Source organism: Eurosta solidaginis, chromosome 4 (assembly GCF_040869045.1).
Source record: "Eurosta solidaginis isolate ZX-2024a chromosome 4, ASM4086904v1, whole genome shotgun sequence".
Taxonomy (NCBI): Eukaryota; Metazoa; Arthropoda; class Insecta; order Diptera; family Tephritidae; genus Eurosta; species Eurosta solidaginis.
Window position 1 is genome coordinate 106409111 of NC_090322.1, and position 18402 is coordinate 106427512.

Genomic DNA, 18402 nt, shown 5'->3' on the forward strand with positions numbered 1-18402 from the left:
TATCTTACTAGCTTTGAACACAGTAGTTCATGATTGACGGAATCAAACGCCTTAGAAAAGTCTAGCAAGCACAGCAGCGTCATATGGTTCTTGTCAAATGGTAAGCGGATGTCGTCAAGTATTTTCATCATAGCCGTGGTACAGCTGTGCTTGGTCCTAAAACCAGACTGGAACGGAGATAACAAGCCAAAACAATTAACATGTATATGGATTTGCTCAGACATAATAGACTCAATTACTTTAGACAGTGCAGGCAAGATACTTATAGGACGAAAATCACTGGGACTACATGCAGATTTAGCTTTAGCTACAGGAATCACATTGCAATTTTCCATACATCAGGAAAACAAGATGTCGTGAAGCAGTGGTTTATGATATGGGTAAGCGTAGGTAGGATAATTGGAAGAATAATTTTAATAAATTTTAGGGGAATTCCATCTACACCAACCGCATTAGACCGTATTTTAAACACACATTTTGCAACATCTAATTCCGACACAGTACTAAACTCAAACATTTCACCAACATTATTAGTAGGACACGAGTAGTACGGTTGACAAAAGCTTCGTTAAGAGTGTCAGACTCTAGCGAGCATTCTACATTGTCACTAGCATCTACCCGAAGGTTTCTCAAATTTCGCCACAAAACATTGCACGGCAATACAGGATCCAAATTTTTAAGGAAGTACTTTCGCTTTTCTCGCCTAATAACTGAAGTAGCTTCATTCCTAGCAGTTTTAAAGGCATTCCATTTTTCATCCGTCCTGGATTTTTTGCAAGCGGAATACATCTTGTTTCGCCTTTTGATCACATTCAAGACTACCCTGTTAAACCATGGACATGAAGCGGTTTTGCAGTCATTAGTGCGAATCGGGACATGTGATATAAAAGCCTGTTAGACACAATCATTAAGAAAGCTCAGCATCTCATTAACAGAGCAAAGCCCCCAGCATGTAGCCCAGTTAACTTGTGAGACATCTCTACTAATCTTTCAACATTCAACATTCTATAATCATAAAAACTGTACGAACGATTTACTACACTTTTTTTGTCAACATGTATATCAAAACAACAAAAAATCATGTCACGGTCAGATATAAACGAGAACTGGTCAAACTTTAAAACAACATTGACATCAGACGCAATAAAATAATCATCATTCCCATACCTCTCGGTATATTTACATTGAAAAGCGACATGACAACATTAAAAACATCCTCTAATAAACGGGATGTGTACAGATCTAGTACAGTAGACTAACGTTGAAATCGACGACGTTGAAACGATTATATGACTATAGTGAACAGCATAAGCGGACAGAACATTAAAGAATTCACTCACATTACAGTATTTATTGGGACTATATACACAGGACACAAGTACTTTAGACATAGAGCTAGTCAATTCGATAAAAAAAAATTCAACATTCGGACCAACGGAGGGAGAAACAAATTTGCTTTTTAAAGATTGTTTACAATATATAGCTACACCGCCACCCCTTCTATTTATTCTATCGTTTCGATAAAGAATAAAATTCTGAATGTTAAAATGCGAGTCGCAGATATCGGAGCTGAACCAAGTCTCAGAGACACAAACTATATCAATGGAAGAAAATTCAAAGGTATTTCTCACCATGTCCATTTTTGCAGAGTTAAGGCTGTGCGCATTGAAATGCACAACATTGAGCCCACTCTGGCGGGCGCATAAAATATTTAACATTGCAGCACTATTCTTCTCTTTTTTGTTACCCAGACTCATAAAGAAACAACTTTAAGAAAACGAACATAAGTGAAACAACACAACAAAAACTTGAGATTTGCAATCTTTACAATAGTAAAACAATAAATAATAAGACATAACAATAAACAAATAAGTAAACTAACGAAACGGCATCAAGTCGCCTTCACACATAATTTCGACAGCAGCGTTTTCATCCTTCCTTACATGAACATTTCCTCTGATAGTTCTCACCGCCAACAGTTTACCCTCTCTCCTTAGTTTTATGGCCTCTTGCAGTATTCGTCTATTTTCTCGAGTGAGACTTTCATAAATATGAAAGTTTCCCTCAAAACCAAGCGCGGAGAGAGATATTGCTGTTTTCATTCGCCGCCGGTAATCGCCAAAAGCACGTAAAGTGCGATTGCGATCAAGCTGTGAGTGAAATTTTATGATAGTGGCACTGTTGAGGTTTTAAGGCCTTTTTTTTTGTTCTGAAAATGTCGCGAACTTGAGGTGCCATAAAATCGATACACATGCATACCTGATTAAATATACTCTTCAGGTTTTCTCCCTCAGAGAATGGTACGCCAAACACAACCGCATCAGCAGCAACGTTATCTGAGTGTTTGAGCTTATACATGAGTGTTACTTGTTGTTGCAGATCAGCAATGTCATTCTCTGCTTTCCTCATATTTGCTTCCAGTATAGCGACACTGGCCGTTGACTCGGCAACTTTAGCAGCAACCGCGGCTAGCTCTTCATCTATTTGCTTTGAAAGCTCCTTCTCCAACTCAATTAATTTTTGCGTAGCACTCTCAACTTTTGGAAGAAGATGGTCGATTTGTTGTTGTATTTTATTCTCGATTTTTTTCCAATTTTGCAAACACAGCAGCGAGAGTGGGAGTCGCAACGAATGCATTTGTATGTCGGGATAATCAGCGCGGTATCCATTATAAGATCCGTTGTACAAGTTTCTGCGCATAAGACGATAACAGGCTTTCTTATTTCAACGAGCCCCTCCAACTCAGTTTTGTTTGCTGTTATACTACTGATGTTAAGATAAATACACTCCAATATGTGCACCCTGTTACTCTCACTTCTGTGATATTTACTTTTTTCTATTTTATTTGCAACGTCCTTTGGTTGCTAATAACCAATCCTACTTCTCCGTGCGGATAGCTTTCTTTGATAAACTGGACATGTTCAGTCCATTGTATCATGGTTTTCATCTAACCCTAGTTTTAATTCCTTATTAGCTCGCATACACTTATTGATTTTCTCCTTATTACATTGGGTATATTGATGCTCACCCAAACATTTCGTGCAGTCAATCGCCTTATGACTGAAGCTTTTACATTTAAAGCAACACAGTACTTGTACTGCATCGTATACTTTGCAGCGCTCCCAACCTACATTAAGCCTCTCTCAAGATAATACTTTCGCGAAGACTTCTACCTCCACTTCTAGTACCGCATTGTAATAAATTTTCTGGTTCTTTTTGACCTCATATTGCTTTACTACTTTGATATCAGTTTCATTAAGGCAATTATTTTGCAGCTTAATTCGCTGTTTCAATTCGTTGTTGTCATATTTAAAATTTATACCCGTAACAATAACCGTTGGTTTCACTTTTTTCTTTACCTCGTAATTATTTCCAAGTTTATTTTCGATGGCGTTTTTTTATTTTATCACGTTCTTGATCATTTTCACTTTCTACAATGACTACTCCACTTTGCCTGGCTACTATATTAGTTATATGTAGCTCCTTAGGATCAACTTTTGAGTTTAGGTCACTTTTGGTCCTTTCAACATCTTGATTTTTACTCGGTTTCACTATTAAGGGATGGTGTTTTCTTATATCTGGCAACCCTTCTTTTTTTTTTGCTTATCGCTTTTTGCTACACTCGCATACGATATTTTGGCTTCAACACTATTGACATTCTTCTTTAGCTCATTACACATTTTTTTATTCTCCATACTTATTGCTTCGATCAGTTTTTTATTGTCATCTTTATTTATTTTTATCTCGTCACGTACCTGCTCACTACTTTGCTTGAATCCTTCCGCTATTTCACGTATTTTATTAACTTCTTTGACGCTTTTCTCACGAGATTCTTGCGGTTTTTGCATTGCCTTAATTCTTTCACTAAATGCCAATTCTACTGCTTTTAGAACTTGTTTTATTTCTTATTCATTTTTCTTTAGTGCATTATCAAATTCACTTCTGTACTCCGATAGTTGTTGTCCATTTTGCTTAACTACCATTTGCATGTCTTTTAAAATGTCATCTACGTTATGCACATATTGCTCACAATCAGTACACATGAACCTCAACATTTCACATTCCTCCAGTTTGTTTACGCTGTATTGTTCCAAGCCCGAACATTTTGGTGTTAGATGGTAATATTTACCACACACCCCTTCATAGCGAATCTCTGTTACCTCTCCGCGAATCGCACTTTTCACTTATCGCATTTTTTTTTTTTTTTTTTATTTAAATATCTCGCACTTACCTTTACATATAGATAAGCCTGCACAGTTGTATGTGTATATTTTCCTTTAGTTAGAGTCACTAACTCACAAAATATTTTAAATTAAAAGTTTGCACTCTAATGTAGTGTCGAAAACAACTTATAGAACAGTTTACTGAGTCTCTTTCTCACGCTTTAGATATTTTTATCAATTATTTTTATATATTTTACCATTTTTAATCAAAGTTAAACGAGCAAAATTAAAACAACCGTTCGCTTTCACTTCACTTCACTTTGGTATCTAGCTAATACAGACGAAATCTAAACCATTTTCGGAAAACGATCGGTGGTGCTCTCCGTCTCCTCCCGCCATCCTCCCTCCTTCAATTGTTTTTATTAGCACGCTTTTATTAGCTTTTCCTGTATGTTTGTTCATAATTGTCGCAATTTAGGGTTCCTACACGATTTAATCCATAAAAGGCAACCGGAATACCTATTTAGAAATTTATGTTCTTCAAAATCAGACAGAACTGGCAACCTTATGTATCTTACATCTTCCAGAACATTCTTTGTCAGTGCTATCAAATTATGGAACTCACTACCAAATAAAATTAAAAATTAGCGCAATACTCGCTTTAAATTGGCTTTATTTGAATTTCTGCAACATGTACATACATAATACTTTTTCTTAATTTTTTTTTTTTGAATCAGATTCATTCTTTTATTTTGGTTTTTATTTTTCTTCTTACTAAAATAGTCAAAGACCTTCTTGAGCATTCATACAAATATACATACATAGAATAGCTGATAGTGTTTTGATTGAATTAGTTTTCATAATCTATTTATTTAACATAATGTATATTAAAAATAAATTTAGAAATTAAAAATATTGTATTGTTGATAAATATCCGAATGTTGATTTACGTTAAGAGACAATAGTCTCACATGTACAAATTTATTAATAAACTTTGAACTTGTTTGTAACTCTTCATTCGTTTCAACGCGTTCGCTTGCTTTAATAATTAGCTTCACCTTATTTGTAATCTCGTCAGGGTCATATCGATACCCCTCCGAGATCATTTCTGGATAGGTTTCAGGATCCGTCCGGCATCCCGTCGGGGTAATTTCTGGAATTTTTCTGGACCATTTCGGGATCGTGGTAATTTCGGGACTTTTTCTGGACTATATCAGGGCCATTTCGGGACTTTTACGGGATCATTTCTTTATAGTTTTCGGGATCCGTTTGGCATTCCGTCGGGGTAATTTCGGGACTTTTTCTGGACTGTGTCAGGGTCATTTTGGGACTTTTACGGGATCATTTCTGGGTAGTTTTCGGGATCCGTCCGGGATCCCGTCGGGGTCATTTTGGGACTTTTTCGGGACCATTTTGGGACTGTTCCGGGATCATTTCTGTACAGTTTTCGGGATGCGTCCGCGATCCTGTCGGAGTTATTTCGGGACTATTCCGGGATTATTTGGAGATCCTTCCGGTATCATTTCTGGATGACTTTCGGGATCCCGTTAGGGTCATTTCGGGACTTTTTCGAGACTATTTCGGGATCATTTGGGGATCATTCCGGGATCATTTCTGGACGGTTTCCGGGATCCCGTTCGGGTAATTTCGGGATGATTTTGGGACCCTTCCGTCATCATTTGACTGGATCTCATCAAGGTCATTTCCATTTCTGAATAGTTTTCGGGACCCATCTGGGATCCCGTCAGGGTTATTTCGGGACATTTTCGGTATTCATCCGAGGCATTTCTGGATCCCGTCAGAATTTATTCGGGACTATTCCGGGATAATCTGGGGACCCTTCCGGCCTCATTTACGGATGGTTTTCGGGATCCGTCCAGGATTCCGTGAGGGTTATTTCCGGACTTTTCCGGGAGTATTCCGGGATCTTTTCTGGATGGTTTTCGGGATCCCGTTGGGGTTTTTCTCGGCTATTTCGGGATCATTTGAGGACTCTTCCGGTATAGTTTCTGCATGATTTTCGGGATTTGTCCGAGTACCAGTCAGGGTCATTTCGGGATAATTTTGGGACCCCTACGAGTTCATTTCGGGATAGCTTTCATGAACCGTCTGGGATCCCGTCAGGGTTATTTCGGGACTTTTTCGGAAGTATTCCGGGGTCTGGATGATTTTCGGGATCCCGTCAAGGTCATTTCGGGACTATTTCGGGATCATTTGGGGACCCTTCCGGCATCATTTCTGAATAGTTTTCGGTATCTGTCCAAGTTCATTTCGAGACTTTTTCAGGAATATTTCGGGATCATTTGAGGACCCTTCCGGCATCATTTCTTTATGGTTTTCAGGATTCGTCGGGGATACCGTCAGGGTAATTTCGGGACTATATCGGGATCATTTGGGGGCCCTTCAGGGATCCTTTCTGGACGGTTTACAGAATCCCGTCGGGGTGATTTCGTGACTTTTTCTGGATTATTTCGGGTTCATTTGGGGAGCCTGCCGGTATCAGTTTTGTATGGTTTCCGGGATTAATCTGGGATCCCGTCAGGGTAATTTCGGTATCATTTGGGGATCATATCTGGATGGTTTTTGGGATCCGTCCGAGATTATTTCTGGATGGTTTTCGGAAACCGTCCGGGATCCCGACGAGGTCAATTCGTGACTTTTTCTGATATATTTCCAGATCATTTGGGGACCCTTCTGAGATCATTTCAGGATCCGTCCGGGATCCCGTCAGGGCCATTTCTTTACATTTTTAGGACTATTCCGGTATCTTTTGGGAATACTTCCGGTATCATATCTGTATTGCTTTCGGGATCCTGTCAGCGTTATTTCGACATTTTTTTGGGACTTTTTCGGGATCATTTGGGGTTCTTCCGGCATCATTTCTGGATGGTTGTGGGGATCCGTCCGGGATCCCGTCAGGGTCATTTCTTTACATTTTTAGGACTATTCCGGTATCATTTGAGGATACTTCCGGTATCATATCTGTATTGCTTTCGGGAGCCTGTCAGTGTTATTTCGACATTTTTTCAGGACTTTTTCGGGATAATTTGGGGTTCTTCCGGCATCATTTCTGGATGGTTTTCGGGATCCATCCGGGATCCCGTCCGTCGCCTCGGGTCAAAGTCATTTCGGGACTTTTTCGGAACTATTTCTAGATCTTTTCGGGACCCTTCCGGGATCATTACTGTATGGTTTTCGGGACTCCGTCAGGTAATTTCAGGACTTTTTCGGGATCGTTACTGTATGGTTTTTGGGACCCCGTCAGGGTAATTTCGGGACTTTTTCGGGATCATTTGGGGACCCTTCCGGCATCATATCTGGATGGTTTTCGGGATTCGTCCTGGTCATTTCGGGACCCTTCAGGGATCCTTTCTGGACGATTTACGGAATCTCGTCAGGGTCATTTCGCGACTTTTCTAGATTATGTCGAGTTCATTTGGGGAGCTTTCCGCCATTAGTTCTGGATGGTTTTCGGAATCCGTATGGAATCCCGGGATCATTTGGGGTTCTTCCGGGATCATTTCTGAATGGTGTTCGGAATCCGTCTGGGATCCCGTCGCGGTCATTTCGGGATCATTTGGGGACCCTTCCGCCATCATTATTGGATAATTTTCGGGACTATGTCGGGATCATTCGGATACTCTTCCGGGATCATTTCTGGATGGTTTTTGGGATCCGTCCGCGAATCAGTCGGGGTAATTTCGTGACCTTTTCTGGATTATTTCGGGATCATTTGATTAACCTTCCGGATCGGTTCTGGATGGTTTTCGGGATACCTTCGGGATCCCGTCGGGGTCATTTCGGGACTATTTCGGGATCATTTGGGGAACCCTAAGCGATAATTTCTGGATCGTTTTCGGGATTTGTCCGGGATCCCGTCGGGATCATTTCGGGACTTTTCGGGGACTATTTTGGTATCATTTTGGGACCTTTCCGGGATCATTTAAGGACCCTTCTAAACCGGTAGTTCAGCACACATGCCTTTTTAAATTATGAGCTTTTATGGCCATGAATTTGTTGCAAATTATTCGTAATTAAAATTCGGTATGTTTTATTTTTAATATATAACACTTTTTCGTTCTCTTTTTGAGTTTTTTAAATGAATCCTGTAACGAACTGTTATAACTATAATTACTCTTTTTGTAATATTTTAATCAAATAAATACCCGAAAAACCACCACTATTTTCCTCTAAAAAAGTATTTTTGTTTTTAGCTAATTGTAGTTTCACTCCTTTGTTCTATGTATAGTAGTTCCTTCACCCCTATCATATCAATCAATTTAACTTAAAACAAAATGTATTTTTTAATTCGAAAAAACTGTATTGTACGTAAGCGTGCCTTAAAAGTTATATATAAATAATTTTTAAACATAACGTGAATAGCCCATATATTTTATTTTCTCTTTGCGGACGGGGCCGCGGATAAAGGCTAGTAATATTATAAATGCGAAAATTTGGATGTTTGGATGTCCAGACGTTTGTCTTTGTGGCTCAATCACAAAAGAATGGCTGGACGAATTTGGATGAAATTTGGCACACATATAGCCAATAGTCTACTAGCTATATTTTTTTTGAAAAGGGGGGGTCCCCGCCCCCTACGAACAGTTATAATTTAATTATTAGATTTTTTCGCCTTTGTGACGGCTACAAGGATTTTGATGAAATTTGGGACACAGATAGACAATAGTCTACTGGCGAAATTTGTTTCGAAAATGGAAAGGAGGGGGCCGTCCCACGACCCTTCGAACAATTACTTTTTAAGAATTTTTACACCTTATAACTTTACGTTTACTGACCTTCACCAATATTACAAACTAACTAGGTCAAATAAGTCGAGGGCTTACATAGTTGCGTCTCCCCAATCATCAGCATGGCTTTCGAAAACTACATAGCACTACCATCATGCGGATTGAATCGAAACCACCCCCCCCCCCCCCCCCCCCAGAGCAGTACCGTAGCGCAATACCTATCAAAAGCTTACGATGTAGTCGGGTTAGGGGGTCAGAATATACCCGCGGTAGGTATGCCTGTCGTTAGAGGCGACTAAAATACCAGATTCAAGGGGCTTTGCAGCGCAACCCTCAGGTTGCCAGAGCGATATATATTGCTTCTCCAAACCCAATTGTCAACCTCACCTATCCGCGGCGAATCCTGTTTCACTAACAGACGACGCTCTGGCGACCCTAAGTTCCTGCTGGAACTTGGGGTTGGGGAGAGAGGGGATGGCCTGAAGGTTACATCGATAACACTCCCCAAAGCCTTCTGGGAGCAACGTTATCGCTACAACAACAACAACAACAGCATGCAGTCAACCGAGGCACGTTACTGCAAGGCTTGAAAGGGTCCTCCCTTCCTCAAAGTCTCCAAAGGTGGGTCGCAAATTATTTCTGGTCGATAAGCATCGGTGCAATTCAGGAACGTAACATCTAAGCCGACAAGATTTAAACGAAGATTACCACATGGTTGTGTCCAATCCCCGCTTTTGTTTAACTTCTATATATTGAAGCTACCTTCGCCACCAGAAGAAGTCACCCTTGCATCCCCCTAGCCCTCAGTGATATCCACAAAAAGGCGTCGGACCCCAGTCAAAGTCAAGAATTGCCCGGCGAACTCACTTCTTAAAGAAAAATACCCAGAACTCGCAAAAGAACGCACTCTCCCTAGGGAGACGCGTGTCACTACAGTTCAACTTCGTTTTGGATACTGTGACAGGTTAAGCTCTAACCTACCCAGAAACAACTCCGACATACATAATGTATGTCCTGCTGGCTGTGTGCCCCACATGACACCAACCATCTCTCTTACCTATCCAGAATCAACCCCGACATACAAAATGTATGCCCCGCTTGCAATGTGTCCGCACCTGACCCAACCATCTCTTTACTTGTAATGCCAAACCAATGCCTCTAACACCCCTCTCATTACGGTCCGCCCCTGTTGAAACAGCAAGTTTCCTTGGACTCCCGTTAGAGGATATTGATGACAATTTGTGATCGGTCGCACCTATTAAGTGGGGCGAAGCACTGCTACAACAACAAGCAACCATCTCTTTAATTGCAATGTGGAACCAACGCCTCTAACACCCCCAGCGGGTCAGGGGCTTAGAATATACCCGCGGCATTCATGCCTGGCGTAAGAGGTGACTAAAATACCTAATTGATTCAGAGGTTGTGTAGCGCAATCCTTTCAAGGTGTTGCCAGCGCAGAATATAGCTTCTGTTTGTGTAGCGATAAGGACACTCCCCGAAGGACTTGGGGAGTGTTATCGATGTTGATGGTCCTTTGCCGGACGCAGATCCGGTACGTTCCGGTACCAAGCCCACCATCGCGGGAACGATTTGTTATGACAACATGCAACCTTCTAGGCCATACCGCCCTCCCACCCCCTAGATCCATGAGGAGTTCGGAGTCGCCTGAGCCTCGGCTGTTAATGAAACAGGATTCGTCACGGATAGGTGAGGTGGACAATTGTGTTTGGAGAAGCTATATATTGCGCTGGCAACCTGGAAGGGTTGTACTACACAACCCTACAACGCTACAACAACAACAACAATGTATTTGGTATTTTAGTCGCCGCTTACGACAGGCATAGCTAACACGGGTATATTCAAACCCTCTAACCCGCTGGGCTTCTCCAACCCAATTGTCAACCTCAACTACCCGTGACGAATCCTGATACTTTAACAGCCGAGGCTTTGACGACCCCATATTCCTCACGGGTTTGCTTGAAATCCCGTTAAAGGATATTGATGACAATTTGTAAACGGTCGGACCCATTGGATAGGTCGAGGCACTGCTACAACAACAACAGCGAATTCCTATTAAATATCAACAACGGGACCGTTTTACGCATCGAACTCATAAGAGGCATACTTTACCACGGAAATATTATATGCCCTTAAACCTGCTGAGGTGATTTCCAGCTGTCTGGGATATTGTCGAACACACCGCCATTATGAAGGTGAGTACTGATGTTGTTGTTGTAGCAATGTGTCGTGAGTACTCACATCATTTTGTATGTTTTTGTATTGAACATCTTGAGGCTGGTCCTTTGAGCGATCTAAAACTACGGCGTCTTTCGCACTGCCACCTAGGTCCCACACCCTTGGTTTTTTACCAGCTTTTTCTAATGAAGTAGATTTGCACTCTGTAGGGCTCTTTTTTCCGGCAAGTTTTTCCTTGAGTTTTTTCCGATTTTCGAGGATAAAGTTAACGGTTGTTGCACTTGCTTGCTGCTGCTTGCTGGTTTCTTGTATAACCACTTTTTTTTCTTTTTCTGTCTTAGTTTCATCGTACATAGATGCTACGTTTTTTTTAGATTTTGTTGACTCGTTAAATGATCTCATTTGTTTTGGGGCCATATTGACTTTATTTGCTGACTTTTCCACAGAACTTAAGGTTAACTGATATTCCTTACTAAAATCGTACGATGTGCAAAGTCTTTGTACCGATACCAACATTTCAACAAACATTCTCTTGAATTTACGTTGCATGTCTTCAAGAAGGGCCTCTACGTAATTCAATTTAATCACTTTTTGGAACACCACAGCATAAACAAGGTCTAATTCATTATCAAGCTTGAATTGCACCGCTAAATTCTGGTTCTCAAAATATTTGTAATCCGTATTACGCTCCTATTGATAAGATGAAGGTTAAAACTGACGTGTGTATGGTCAGAGAGGGTAGATAGAATAAGAGACGTCATTTCAATTTTTATTTGTAATGTACCTGATTGGCGAGTATTAGAAAATCGCCTTCTACACATTTTTAAGAAGTTTATATTAATATATATTGTGATTGTTGGAAAGAGGATGAGGATGAATTAATACGATTCTTTAAAGCAATCAAAAATACCTCATGAAAATGTGTAGAAGCAATTTAAAATTACCCCCCAAATGGGACATTACAAATAAATTTCGCAAAAAGTACGAAATGACGTCTCTTATTCTATCTATCCTATCTGGTATGGTCTTCAGCATTTACTTACCTCTAATACAATAGTCCGAATAACATTATTGATGCAAGTATTGTATGTAAAATCGGAGGAATTAAAGTCCCATAGGATAATGCCGCCTTTGGTAAATACTACAACGTAATCTAACATTTTAGGGAAATAGAATTAAATTCAATGACACGTCACAACCCAAATCAAAAATTTTTCCAACGTTTCCCTACAAAAACCACAGTGTGCAATAGGGATGGAATGATACAAGTAGGGAAATTTCCATACGCGATTAAACGGCTGCTGTTATCGAGTATCGCACATCAATTTAGCATGCCAAAGATGCTTTTACATAGAAAGCTTTCGTAAGGTCTCCGTCATGGTTCAATTATGTACAGATTGGCTCATCTCATCAGCTTATTTTATATATGTCATTACATGGTCGAAGGGATTGTCAAAAGGAGATGGCAAACTCAAAATAAAACCAACACATTCACAACATTTTACTTACACATACAAAAACTGCTAAGTTTTATGTTTCCATTCCATACCATTCGCACCAACACCAATACACAGATTTTGACAATTCGAACAGACATATTTTGTTGCTTTACAGATGAGCCAACCTGTATATAGTTGAACCATGGGTCTCCGTATTTTAACAAACCCTTCAAAAAACGCGAGTACTCCATAAATAATGTAAGGAATACTCCTTTGAGAGTATAGGAGTGTCCAAAAATAATCTGTATTCATACAAAAAATGTGCTCCAATTAATATTGCGATGTCCTGGGAGAGAAGTAGGTGATCCCACTCTCGCTTTGTTTGTGAGTATTCCATAGAGTACATACGTGAGAGTACTTTCCAAAGTACTTTCACTGTAGTACTCCATGGAGCACCCACAGAGCATCATATGCCAAAGTACTAAAGAGGCATTGTGTCGGAAATAATTATCGGAGTGAATTTAATTTAAAATGAAAGTAAATGAAGAAGGGCAATACAACATTTATATTTTTCACTACGAATATTCTTATGTTATTTAGCATTTGCGTGAATAAAGAAACTAATATTTCTCTATACTATAGTATGTATACATAAAACCAGTGCGCGGTTGCATTTTATCAGAGTTGCCATAGTAAAATTTTGTTATCAGTTATTTGTATGCAATATTTTACTTTTGGCAACTCTGTTCGATCGTCATCGTGTTGTGATCACGGTCGTTAAAAAACGAGCAATGATCGAGAGTACTCCAACATGAAGAAAATGGAACACGTAATCCAACAATTTTTGCAGGGTAGTAGTGATATAGAAGTATTACATATATGTAGTAGACAAAATTTAAACAGAATAAATTTGAGTACATACATATAAAAATAATGATCAAGTTTCCAATAACTGGTACTTTTATATTTTTCAAATAGAGGGTTGAACAGTATTTTCGCGGTTTAGTGTTCTTTGCTTCATTTCAACTTACAAATTTAATGTGGGTAAAAGAAATTTTTTAATACTAAAAAACGAGTCACAGGCGTCAAAATTTTTACAGTGTTTATTAAAATCATGACATAAACAGCGAAGTGGTTCGTGCATCTGCATGTATCTACAACAGCTACGTACAACAAGATAGGATCCCACAGATGAATACCAAAAACAAATCAAAGTTGCTATAAAAAAATGCAACAAATATAGTAGATTCTAACATGGCACATATATTGGTTCAAATGAACCCTTCGGCTCCTCCACTGATTACTCTACCAAAAATCCACAAGCCGGATACGCCAATGAGGCCCATTATTAATTTTAAATCGGCACCATGTTACAAACTGTCCAAATATTTAAAAACGATATTGAAAGATAATCTTGAACTAAGGAACGAGTATGCAATAGCTAACACAACAGAACTATGTTATGGAAACGCAATTTTATGGGAGCAGCAAGGAAGGCAGTCGGTTGATCTAGTGGTGCTCTGTGCCTAGTCATGTAGGCTGGGCGGGGTTCTTGCCAACCTTGCCGTCTTGTGCCATAAACAGAAAAATTCCTATCATGCCTATTCAAAACAACCTTTCAAAAAGCGCTGAACTCATTCAAAACGCTTACATTTCAAAATAAAACGACATCTGGCAGAACCGGAAGCCACGGACAGACCGTTAAACATTCAAAATTTAAAATTCAAAAAAGAAATTCAAAAAAATCTAACGCAAAAAAAATTACCGAACCGGACATGACCGGTTGCTAACGCCGAAAACCAAATTAAAAAAAAAAAACTGGAAAAGGGGGAAAAACAAAAAAAGGCCGAATATATTTGGGTGCATATTCCCACCTTCAAAAACCATGGCCACCGACGCACCTAAATTTTCGGTGGCCCCTTACTTGTAATAGCCTATATGCCTTCTAAATGAGGAGAAACATCAGCATTCCCATTTATGATACAAATTTATTTATAACTTATTATCCAAAACAATGCAGTGAAAACTTATTCATTACTTACATGCCAATACATGTTATGCGACTAACGCCATACTAAGGCTTATTCAAACTATTATAGGGGAAACCCTAAGCAAAAGAAAAAAAAGACTCAAGCTTAGGTGTATCTCAAGATGTGGGGGAAGGTGCATTAATTACATATTCTTTTCAACAAAAAAAAAATTTTAGTTGCAAATTTAGCGGAAGGCCATAGATATAATTAAGTAGGGGTGCGGAGGAGTATTTATTTAGTGTTTATTTTATTTTATTATAGTTTATTTATTGTAGTTTATTTTATTTTATTTTTGTTTATCTTATTTTAGTTTATTTCATTTTATTTTATTTTAGTTTATAGGCGATTGAACATTTAGTTGATTTATTTTAGTTTATGTTATTTTATCTTAATAGTACTATCACTTCATTATCTTACTATATTTTATTTTACTTTACTATTATATGGTTCCCTTTCTAGAACCTCTTTGGAAGCCACCCAACTTTGGGCTACTAGCCCCACGTTCAGATTTAATGTCCAAATAAATTGTTCTTATTTAGGTTTTTGTTTGTTTATTTATGTTGTATTTCAGTTTGTTTATTACAATGAACACTTTGTAAAACTTTACACCTAACATTAGTTTCTTTTTATTAGTTCAATTAAATATCTTAGTTTTTATTTCCCCACTTAGTTCGTGTTTTTTCTTGTGTCGTTCAAATTTTAATAATGGCCGAGCCACTCACGCGCCGGGTTGCATTCGCCCGTGCGAGCGTGTTCGGTCAACTAGTACATACATCAGCTGATGTATGGTTGATGTGGTGAGTTGCTCTTAGGCTGTCGTTACATCATCTTTTTTGGGAAAAAGAAGAATTGACAAAGTGATAAATTTTGTCACATTCTTCTTTGGCCAAAAACTTATAAAAATTGTTGCGGACAAACGAATATATATTTATATTGGGGTGTACCTCCCCTTTTTAATTCGTTGGTTCGGAACCATTTTTATTACTGATTATTACAAATGAACTTACGAAGTAAAAATACTCAAATTTTATTTACATTTATGTTAGTTTACTGCTAGGGACTGGAAAGTTATTTGCGGGAATATTAATTACAATTTAAATTAGTAAAATACTTTTTATTTTTTTTTTGAATTTTCTTTTGTAAATATTTACATTATATATATATACAACTTAAGTTTTGTTCAAGTTTTAGTTTTTGTTGCTTCTGAAATTTTTTTTTTGTTTTTTTATTTTGTTGTAATTTAAGAAATACAATTTCGTTATAAGTTATGAACTATTTTTATGACATAGGTTTTTGAATATGCAAAATTTTGTGCTTTTTTTTTTTTTTGTTTAAACAATTTATTGAGCCTTCGTGGCTGCTTAAATGCTAGTACTAAAAAAATTTTGGATTTATTTTTCAATCGAATTTAAAGTTTTATTAAAGTATTAAAGTAATGTTAATTTACTTTACTAAGGCGGTTTTTATGTACCACTTTTTCTTTGTTTTTAACTTCATCGAAAATAGTTACGTTAGGTTCGTTAATTTTAGTTATAATAAACGGAACTTGATAAATAATTTCTTGTTTATGATGTGGTTCTTTCTGTAAAAGTACTTTATCTCCGATTTTGACAAATAAAGGTCGTGCCGTTTTAGCGTACAGATTTTTACTTTGTAACTTATTTTTATTAATTAGGTTTTGTGCCATTTTGTGTGCTTTCTGCATCCTAAACTTGACATCTTTGGCATAGTTTTCGACGTTATAAATTGGGTCAGTTGTTTCTTTTGTCAATTCATTAGGCATAGTTGCCTTTTTCCCAAAAACTAACTCGAAAGGAGAAAATTGATGGTCGAAAACTGTGCTACTCGTAGTGTTGTGTAGGAAAGTAAAATATTTTAAATAAACATCCCAATCAGAAAAAGTATCTTTTAAGTATTCATTAAAAACTCTATGATTATGTTCAATCGTGTCAACAGTTTCGTGATGGTATGCAGTTGAAAAATTATGTTGAATATTTAAAAGCTTTGTTAATCCTTCGAATAATTCATTTTTAAATTCAGTACCTAAATCTGATTTTATGGCATTCATTGTGCCGTATGTTAAAATGAATCCTTCAAAAATTGCTGAAGCGATTGTTTTTACCGATTTGTCTGGCACAGAGACTGTTACAAGGTATTTAGTCATGTCGCAAATCATGGTAAGTGCGAACTTGTTACCATATTTGGACTCGGGTAGGGGTCCTATTGTGTCGATTACTAGTATATCGAATGGTTTAAAAGGAGTTTGTGTTAAAATAAGTTTTTCTTTTGTTTTAGGTTTAACTTTGTTTAAAAGACAATCTTTACAATTTTTGAAGGATTCATTTTAACATACGGCACAATGAATGCCATAAAATCAGATTTAGGTACTGAATTTAAAAATGAATTATTCGAAGGATTAACAAAGCTTTTAAATATTCAACATAATTTTTCAATATATCACGAGTCATGTTCTTCCAATAAAATTTTGTCTTTTCATTCCGCAATGTCCACCGGAAATGGGATCATTATGGTAAATTTTCATTATTTTTAATTTTGTATCCTCATCTGTTACTGTCTCCACTGGATCTGTTAATATAATTTCTAAAGATTCAAAAATTTTATTTCCAATATTTTTGAAATTTGTAATAGTATAATGTTCGAACAAAATATCGTTTTTAGGCCATTCAATTTGCTTAATTTTACGTTTGCTTCTGATTCAAGCCTCGAAAGTAATTTCTCTAAAGTCATTATTTCGTTAACAAGCTCAAAACTAAGTAACTCGAGTTTCTTATGCTTAATATGCGCAAAAATTCTTAAACTTGTTGTTTTATTATTTTTATCGTACGTATTTGCAGATCTTATTCGTGGAACTTTTTTCGAAAAATTAAATGAAAATTTGTCGTAGACATGTAAAGTAAGTTGTCTCTCGTCGTTTTTGTCTGTTTTAAAATGAAGATTATTGTCGTTTTACCGTTTTGTCATTTATCTTGTCTGAACTGCTAAAATTTGTTTGTTCGATTCCTTAATCTCATCGATTGTAATACGCGATAGTGCATCAGCACCAACGTTTGATTTACTCTTTATGTAAACTATAGTGAAATTATGTTCAGCTAGTTCTAGTCTTATTTTTGAAAGTTTTGAAGATGGGTCTTTCATATTGAATAAGTATAATAGAGGTCTATGATCTGACTTTACAATAAAATGGGTACCATACACATATGGTCAAAATTGCTTTATTACGAAATAAATAGCTAAGAGTTCCAACTCTATAATGGGTTTTTTCTGTTCGGCTTTATTAGCGAAATAAATTGGTAAACCACTACCTTGCTGTCCTTGACTTAAAATAGCGCCACATCCGGTTGTGGAAGCATCAACGGTAATAATGAATTGTTTAGTAAAATCTGGATATTGAAGTAATTTTGGTGAAAGTAACGCTGCTTTCAAAGATAAAAATGCTCTTTCGCACTCTACATCCCATACAAATTCAACTCTTTTTCTGCTTAATCGATTTAGAGGCGCTGCCAGAGACGCAAAATTAGGTATAAACCATCTGTAATAGTTTGCAAATGCGACGAATCGTCGTACCGCGTCTTTGTCAGTCGGTTTTGTATACTTTTTAACTGTGTTTGTTTTAGAGTCGTCTGGCAACAAACCTTTGGCTGAACATTTGTGACCTAAAAATGTAGCTTCTGGTCGTAAAAAGTTGTTTTTTTTTTTGGGCTAAGTTTGAGATTAAAAGACCTACAAGTATCGAAAACTTTTGAAAGATTTTTAATGTGGTGCGCTTCACTACAACCTATGACGATAATATCGTCGACGTACAAAA

General features: G+C 37.6%; 1 protein-coding gene across 2 annotated transcripts in view; it reads right to left on the minus strand.

Moving 5' to 3' along the window:
* SrpRalpha (signal recognition particle receptor alpha) overlaps positions 1–12378 on the minus strand; it is a 44430-nt gene extending 32052 nt beyond the window's left edge. The window contains exons 1-2 of one of the 2 annotated variants that reach the window (XM_067782384.1): positions 12151–12370; positions 11171–11797 (exon numbers count right to left, since the gene is read on the minus strand). In XM_067782384.1, the coding sequence (XP_067638485.1) occupies positions 11171–11797; positions 12151–12267 (744 nt within the window). In that variant the 5' untranslated portion in view covers positions 12268–12370. Of the gene's footprint in view, positions 1–11170; positions 11798–12150 lie in introns of both variants that reach the window. The other variant, XM_067782382.1, reaches the window with a different exon arrangement.
* Between the last annotated feature and the right edge of the window lie 6024 nt (positions 12379–18402).